This window comes from Lolium rigidum, chromosome 3 (assembly GCF_022539505.1).
Source record: "Lolium rigidum isolate FL_2022 chromosome 3, APGP_CSIRO_Lrig_0.1, whole genome shotgun sequence".
NCBI classification, from domain to species: Eukaryota; Viridiplantae; Streptophyta; class Magnoliopsida; order Poales; family Poaceae; genus Lolium; species Lolium rigidum.
In genome coordinates, this window is record NC_061510.1 from 399,595,812 (window position 1) to 399,604,533 (window position 8,722).

An 8,722-nucleotide genomic window follows, 5' to 3' on the forward strand; every position below is an offset into this window, starting at 1 on the left:
ACCGGGGTCAAAATCGATGACCTGGCGCTGGAGCTCACTGCCGGCGATCCAGTCGTCGACGGCGACGGCGATGTGGTGCTCCCGCGGACGCGCTATTGGGCTCAATCAACTTGCCGTGACCAGGTGAACCTTATGGCGGCGGTGCCGCTGGCTAATGGTCACCGGAGATCACTCCGGTGAGTGTCTCCGCGGTGGCGAACTACGGTGAGGTATCAAATTGGAGCTAGGATGCATGCTAGGCAATGAATAAGGGCTCAATCGACGCGCAAGCTCACCCTGATAACGTTGGTGTGATCGTCGAAGTCGATGATGGCCGGAGGCGAGCTTACCGTCGCGAATTCCGGCGAACTGCCTCGGATGAAATCGACGGAATTCGCCTAGCTGAGATCACCCCGGGCCAATTCCTCTCGTGGGCGTAGCTTGTCGAGGTTGGTGGTCATGGTGGTGTGCTCGGCTTGGCTCGGGAAGGCTTCAGTCGCCGGCGGTAATGGAGAATGGGGTGGCCAAGGTTTCGGCATGGGGCGAAATGGAGCAGAGGAAGAAGAAAGGGAGACTAGGGTTCGTCCAGGGGTCTTTATACTGCACGGGAGCACGCCTCGTCACACCATCGAGCAAGGAGGAGGCGCCGGCGCTGAGGAGAAGAGGAGCACGCCGTCGTGCTGTCCACCATGCGAGGAAGAGGATGAGGACGATCTCCTGGCGTGGATATTTCCTTGAAGGGGTATGTTGCGCCGGGCTGGGCTGCACTGCAGGCTGCTGCTGGGCTGCCGAGGTGGGCTACTGCGGCCAGGTAAGCCTTTTTCTCTCTTTCTTTTTCTCCTCTATTTTCTGTTTTGTATTTGCTCATTTAAATTCATATTTGAATTCTGTTATTTTTGCAGGTTTCTTAATTATGTAAATTCCATTAGAATTTAGTGCAATGATTATTACCCCACTATTCTATTTTAACAAGTATTTTATATTGGATTATATATTGCCTACTTTTGGATTTATTCAAAATATCAAATAGGCATGAATTTATATTCTCATTTTTTAATTTCATGTTTTTCTTGTGAATCAATCTGTTTTGAATTGTTGGAGTTGAGTATTTCTACTCTAAGGATTTTAGGAGTTATCATTAGGGTTGGATCTATTAATTGAGAATTTGGTCACTTGCATATGATTTTATGTGAGCCTATTTGCTAGGGTCTTATAATTATTATTATCATCCTATTTCAATGTTATCACTATTCTTATCTTTGAAAATATCTAAGGTAGATATTGTTTCCAGAATGGTTTGGTCTTGTTTACAAGGTTAAGTGGTTGATTACCACACATGGGTTTAAGTAAAGGGTTTAACATCGAGTGCTTCTTATGTTCAATAATTGAAGCATAAGGTTTAATTAGAGTGCAACACTAGGGTTCTATTTATATTTACCTATTGACACATGAGTTGAAACTCAACTGTTGCCTAGGTTTTTATTGTGATCAACTAAGTGATATACAAACTAGGGTTGAGGTATAGTTCTAAGTTGTAGATATGGGATGACACCATAGTGCATTGGCTAGGGTTTAATCTCCCCTAACCATGTTAATATGGTTACTTGCTTCATATCTTATGTGCTTCTCTAATCATTAAGGATTTGAGAATTGGTTTTATCTTCTACCAAACACTTCTATTAATATCCTTAATTTATCATTAAAGTAACTACATTAGTTATAGTTCTTTTTATAGTTAACTTTGGTCATATGAATGTATGGTTTCTCACCATATAAAGTATAGAGTTTAACTAAGGTTTGCTTAGATTCTTCAATTTATGAAATATAGATGTGGTAGGATTCTACTTATGATTACCATGTGGTTCACAAGTTAAAGTTAGGATATAAGCCTAGGGTTGCTTACTAGTGATCTCCCTATGATTTCATGTGGGGAATAATATCTACTAATCATATAAGGGTTAGCATTTGGATTATTCTTCTATTTCCCAAAGCATGGTCATGGATTAGGCATGATCCACTTGTTCTTAATACCTCTACCTCAAGTTCTTAGGGTTTATGATCATCACTCAATTTATAATGATCAAGGTTTGGATTCCTAAAGTATCTCTCACTAAATAGGTTTCTCACTTCCATGATCAAGCATTGTCTTGATCAACTAAGGTATAGTACTTCTAATTTACCTTCTTGAATGGGACTGCTATGGTTGCCTTATTAGTTTATATCCCAGGAGAATGCTTGAGATATTACTTAGGGTTCTTTCCAGGGAATGATGATATAATCATCTGGGTGTATGGATAGTTCTTTCCCTCAAATCCAAGTGTTGCCTCACTAACTTGAGTGTAACACCATAACTTGATCTCCCTCATAAATGAATAGTTATTCTAGGGTTTAGGATGTACTCTTAATATCTTCTTAGGTATCTAGGCTAAGACTCCACTTGGCTATCTTGGTTGAATTAATCTCATTCTTACTTTATCAATTCATGGATATAATCTTGTTTCACTTGATATTAGGTTATCTCACCACTCCAAGGGAAATGGTTTACAACCTAATACTTTAGTTAAAAGGTTATCCTTTATTCTTAAATAGGTCAAGCTAGAATTAGTATGATTGGTCTCTCTCATTTGGGAAGGTCTTCAATACTAACCTAAGGTTAGGCTCCATAGAGAATGATGTGGTCACCAATATCTATAGTTAACATAAATGGGTCCTCTCTCTAGGAAATGTCTTGAATAATATCCTAGGGTTCCTCTTAAAGATGATGATTTGAATACTTGGATGTATATCCAAGGTTTAGCTCAAGGTTTGTTGCTTCTCTAATAATTATTATAGAAATCTCACCTCTCTAGATTTGATGTATAATAATATGGAATAGAGAAGAATATATATTTCTAGAGTTGATCTCCTTGTCATGTTTCCAAGAATGAAGTAAAATGAATACCATGAGGTTCATGGTAGGATCAAGGATTAGTTTAAGCCATGGAAAAGATAAGTGAAGAATAGTTTCTCCAATTATTGTTACTTGATTTCCAATTAAATGGTTGTTCATATGTTATGGCATGGAACATTATGTTGTGATCTTTAATAAGATCAAGTAGTTGGTCCTTGATTAATAAGTTCTTGTGTTGATTTTAATTCCATTTGATCTAAGCCCTTAGATCAACTTATCTCTACCCGAAACAAGGTTTTAGCAAAGTCACATTAAGGTTTATAGCACTGGACTTGATGAGCTACTTCAATTCCACCAAGGTCAAGTGAAACTTCAGTTACTGTGACTGTTTTACTTTAAAGCGCGAAAATTTCCCTGATTTTCTATGCATGAATGCAATACACACATCTGTTTCCTCTATTTTTTATAACCCCAATACCTGGGATACTACACACAGGTCCGGTTCGTACCACGAACCGGGACCAAAGGCCATCCACCGCGAGCTCCCTGGCCGCACCACGTGGCGCCGCCTTTAGACCCGATGCAACTTTGAACCGGGACTAAAGGGGGGACCCTTTAGTCCCGCCTAATTGGTCCCGGTTTGGAAACCGGGACTGAAGGCCCAAATGGACCGGGCCTATAGCCCCGTTTTCCACTATTGAAAATGATACTTATATGTAAAAGTAATGCTGCTTCCACTGTACTAATTATTATGACTTGGTGGCAATCCCACGAACATTGTGCTGGTAAAATCAAAATCACGAGTTTGAGATGGCCTAGTTCTCTATCGACGGATCTTGGACGTGCCCTGCAAATATAACTGCGCCGGTCACCTCCTCCACTATGAAGTATGCAAAGGGATGGTCAGCTACAAAATCCACCCCAGGAGGTGGCGACTCCGGCATATCACATCCATACTCAAAATCCGTAAAGGTGACTGCCGCTGCTTCGGTGCCTTCCTCGTTTACCTCGATGACCGCCTTGTGGATGATGTCGTTCAAGACTGTTGGCAAGCTAGAGTCATCAGGCTCTACCATGTCAGACAGATCGGCTTGATCACCGAACGGCAATTTAAGCCCTAGCTTCTCAAGAATAGTGACGACGCTGCTTTCGAAGGACATCTTAAACTTGGGCACCCGGAATTCGTCAACTTCGACCTTCTCCTTGGGCAGGTGTTCGTGTAGGAAGCCAGGCTGTGATGCTATCATGTCAACTAGGTCCGGCAAGCCATCATGGTCATCTGGAAGGAAGATACACATAGAGAACTTCGTGCGCTTGTTACGACCAGAGGACATCCTCTTACGCTTCTTACGATTAGAGGATACATAGCCTGTCAACATGTCAGCATAACAGAATGATGTCGTATATATAATCGGAGCACCCATAGTGTGGGATAACAGGCAAGATTGAAAGGATCAACACACTAGCCAAACGGATTACCTTGCGGAACTGCCATCTCATACCGGAGTTTGAGCACCTTGAACCCATCATGCACGGCGATGAACTGGGACGACAGGCTCTTCATGAACGGCGTGTCGATGGTGCTGCCGTCCAGCCGGTAGAAAAGCTTGTCCTTGGTGCGCTTCTCGTTGAAGGGATTAACCCACTTGCCCTTGAAGTATACGGCGTTGCCGAGCACGACGCGGGTGAGCGGCGTGATCAATCCCGGACCAAAGACGGAACCGATCAGATATTGCGTGGCCTCTGCGACCCATGCGTTGATCTGGCCCCGTGCCGCCTCCGGATTGCTGATGAAGTCGACGCTGCTGGCCTCGGCGCTGAACTTGTCCACGACGGTGCGGCGGTAGGCGGCCTTCAGCGGGCACGTGAGCTCGCTCCACACGCCGCACGCGAACGCGATGCGTGGACCGCCGGCGCCGGACTCGTCCTTGAGCGCGGTCTCGACGACGCCGGCGACGGACTCCTCGAGCTCGCCGCGTGACCGCGCGCCCACCACGCGGAGGATCTCGTCCAGGGTGGCGCCCCGGGCGCCGGCTGCCAGGAGCGCCAGCGCGGCGTAGATGGACAGCGGGGAGAACACCAGGTTGCTGTCCGCGTTCTCCTCGGCCAGGCACCTCGCGAGGCCGGCAGAGAGCGCCGCCAGGCCGCCAGTGTCGGCCTGCGCCGTCGGCTTCCTCGGCACTTCCATCGCTGACGGTCGAGAAACAATGATGGGTTCTTTTAGGTTGATGTATAGTGCACGCTAAAAGGATCGGATTTACTTATGGATTGCTAGAGACCTTACGAGGTACGAGTAGTTTCTAAGTTGGTAACCGCCTCCGCCCGGCCGGCCGATCTAGAATCCGTTGTTGGATGCGAGAACAAAAGAAGTGCAAACTTGGTCGGTACTCTAGGCTGAGCACTTGTTGCTAGTATCGAGGAAAACAAGTCCCGTCTCCGAGTCCGACCACGCATCATATTCACTCGTATAAAAGCCTCACACACGGGCCCTGCTACAGCTGCGCGCGGCATCACATTTAGATAGATTTAGGTCTGTTGCAGATCGATCGGGAACCCGTGCACAACGTCCACCATGGACAAGAATAAGGCGGTCGGCTACAACGAGGGGTTCACCGACAAGCAGCGGGTGGAGTTCTGGATACGGGAAATAGAGGCCGGCCGGGAGCAGCTGTTCATCGATACCATCTTGCGGAGCGGCACGGAGGATCGACCCAAGCCCTGCTTCTGCCCCAATCCGCCGTCAGCTAACAAGCCGGGCCCGCCGCCGCCGCCGCCGCCGCCGGAAAACGGGTTCAGCCTCGTCACGGTGCTAGCGCTGTACGCGCCGGTACCGCAGGCGTCTCGTGATCAGCTGAATAACATGACGCCGTCGACCGCCGCCCAAGGAAAGAAGCCCCGGTGCACTCCGACCGCCCCTCGCCGCGTCCGGAAGGAAGGTTCGCAAGACCACACGCACGCGCGCTCCTTGGTACAGAAGCCGCGGCGGCCGTCGTCGACGTCCGAGCTAGACCAGGCGCCGCAGAACTCCTTCAAAACGGTGACGGTGCTGTGCGCGCCGCCGCATCTGGCTCGCGAGGTGAAGAGGCCGTCCACGTCCACCGAGTGCGCCCCGCAAGGCGAGAAGAAGCAGCGTGCTGTGTAGTCCGTCTCCTTGTCCCGCTCGTTCGATTTCTTCGATCGGTTATGTAATGTGCTTTTCAATCGATCAATCATGCAGAGCTTTTGGATACCTGGTTTGTAGGGAATTTGTTTTCCAGGAACCTACTACTCGGATAACTGACTAACCAACTAAATCCTGTTATTTGCATGTAGCGACAAAAAAAAACTTCTCAATTGCACATGTGCCGCAACTAAGATATTTTAGTAAAAATTGCATGGGTTTGCAGCAGGTTTTTGTTTTCCTAATTACCGCATAGGTTGAAACTAATATTTTGCCCAGTGGAGTCATAACTGATTTTTTTTAGAACATGGCTAATTCCCGGTTGAGCTGAGAATTAGCTTAATTCCTGGTCAACCTGGTTTCATGTGTAATTTACATGCAACTAAGGTAAAGGATATGCAATTGCACATGTATGTACAATTACACATCCATATGTAATTCTTCTATGCACGAATCACGATGCAAATCTAACGGCTATCGAGTTGATCTGAAATTAATTTAATTCCCAATCAATCTGGAATTAGCAAAAGAGTTATTTTTATGGGAGATAAAAAATTTGAAGCATGTGTCTCCCACTTTCTAGTGTCTCCGATTGCTTTTCCTAAGTGGAAAGTGTCGGCGTTGCTATGGAAGCAAAATGACCGAAAATAACCTTGTCCAGCCTATCAGCACCTTACATAGGAAAAGCCCATGAGCTAGAAGGCCCAGCATACCAAAAAGAAACATGCCGTATATTTTTTTTTGATAAAGGGAATATATTACTCCTAGTTTCTGCAACAACGAAAAAGGTCCCGCTACGGTATTCCAGCCCTAGCAGCAATAGTACATCCACCATCAAGACAACACGTGAACTCTAGGCTCTCCAAAAACAACGCCTCCAAGAAGAGAATAGTGCACAAGCGTCGTCGTCGTCTGATCGAAAGATCTTAAGTATTTACCCTGAAGATGGTCTTCACTCTTAAAACGATGTCTTCAACAAGACCATTACCAGGCACAACCTTAAAGTCAGACCTTAGATTTTCATCCTGAGAGGTAAGACTTCGAACTTCACCTGTGCTGCCGCCCACATATGCATACTCATGCTGCGAATTCCAGAATACCAAGCAAGTCCTCAACAACGGAGAGACTCAAACCTTTAATCGTTAATCCTCGAATCCGGCCTTCATGATATTCTTCGCTTCTGATTTTACCATGGACAAAAAGTAATACTAAAAAAGAAACAACATGTATCACTAGTTCAGCCGATCGATCGTGAGTTAAGTGCCATGTCAGGCTAGTCACCTGAGCTCCCGGTGTGCCCAATGAAAAGACTAGCGATGGTACATCTAATTTACCCAAATCCTTTGGATTGCACCACACCACCAGGCGTCCACGCTGGATATATACCTGAGACCGAGGCATATAGTTTAATCAAGGAATAATGATGCCGAGATATGGAAAGTACATCCATATATAGCATACCTTATTATCAACAAAATCAATTACTGTTTGATAGTATATCGAAGACCTCCACAGAAAAAAACAATTAAGTGCCATGAGTTATGGAAGAATGAAGGAAATTAATTAATTTTGAGCTGTACTCGTAGGTTAAGTTAATGAATTTCCTTGGTTAAAAAGATAGGGGATTTTTTTTACATAAACATACCTCTTTATTCAATCAAAATAGAAGTTACATCATTGACTAGAAAAGGTACAATAGAAACTGGGGGCTCATCTAACCAGACTTGTTGATCAGATCCACGAGCTAGCCTAGCTAATTCATGAGCTACCGAGTTTGCTTCATGAAAATTATGTTCAAACTTAACCTTTCAAAATTTGAAAACCCGGTCCTCCCTCATTGCTTGGACCAACATTGAGACTATCAACATCATACAACTCTGTTGCATCAAACTGTTTGAGCCAAAATTAAATCTTGTTTTAAGGCCAACAATTAACACGCCGTAGACAAATTTTAACTTGTTATTACTCGCGGCAACGAAGTTTCCGCAACTATCACTGATTACTGGGCCTATAGTGCCTGGGAGAACATCTGTCTGCAGGCCTTTGTCTAACTATTTCTTCGCAACTTCGGTTTAGGAGAATGAGCACTAAGAAAGTTAGAATATAGTGCTCCAATAGTCATGGCCGTACCTGCTAGGTCCTTCACCTTTTCACCATGAGTAGCTTGCCGTCGCTCCCACCAGAGGTACCATCTTCCGATTGCGATTAGTTCAGGTATAGTTGACTGTCCCAATGTCATAGAAAAGTTATGTTCAGAACATAAAAGATATTCTAAAACAGCTTGTCTCGTGCGATCATTGATACAATTAAGCTTGATCGATTAATTCCTCCAACCCAAGCTTTCTCCAAATAGGCTGGCGCGTAAGCAATGGAATAGCATATGCTTTGTATCTTCCACTCCAATCTCACAAATAGGACATTATGCGCTAACTTTGATATGTTTGTTTGCTTGGCATGGTTTAGAATTCCAGATTTACCAAACCTTGTCTGTGTGATTTTCACGCGTGGTGAGATGGCAACTTTTATTTTTTCCCACGGATTTTTCTGCCACGTGGCTAATTCTCATTGGTTCGCTCGCGTAATCACCTCCAAAAGATATGCCCCGTGTGTACAATAAATTCCTCCCCAGTAAAGGACGCGTCTTGCTATCGTATTTAACCTGATGCCAAGCTAGGAATCGAGGCGCTCATCTC

The 8,722-nt window shown here is 45.1% G+C and overlaps 1 protein-coding gene across 1 annotated transcript; it reads right to left on the reverse strand.

Moving 5' to 3' along the window:
- Positions 1 to 3,684: 3,684 nt before the first annotated feature.
- On the reverse strand, positions 3,685 to 5,057 carry LOC124697742 (putative serpin-Z8). Its single transcript, XM_047230288.1, has 3 exons — positions 4,950 to 5,057; positions 4,355 to 4,874; positions 3,685 to 4,274 (listed from the first exon to the last, which is right to left on the reverse strand). The coding sequence occupies exons 1-3, from the start codon at positions 5,055 to 5,057 to the stop codon at positions 3,685 to 3,687; spliced, it is 1,218 nt and encodes a 405-aa protein (XP_047086244.1).
- Between the last annotated feature and the right edge of the window lie 3,665 nt (positions 5,058 to 8,722).

Coding starts and splice junctions, on each gene's coding strand:
- LOC124697742 (XM_047230288.1), bottom strand. CDS start 5,057: ATGGAAGTGCCGAGGAAGCCGACGGCGCAGGCCGACACTGGCGGCCTG. Junction 4,875..4,949: donor AGAACGCGGACAGCAACCTG/GTGTTCTCCCCG, acceptor ACCCTGGACGAG/ATCCTCCGCGTGGTGGGCGC. Junction 4,275..4,354: donor CCGGTATGAGATGGCAGTTC/CGCAAGGTAATC, acceptor CTCCGATTATAT/ATACGACATCATTCTGTTAT.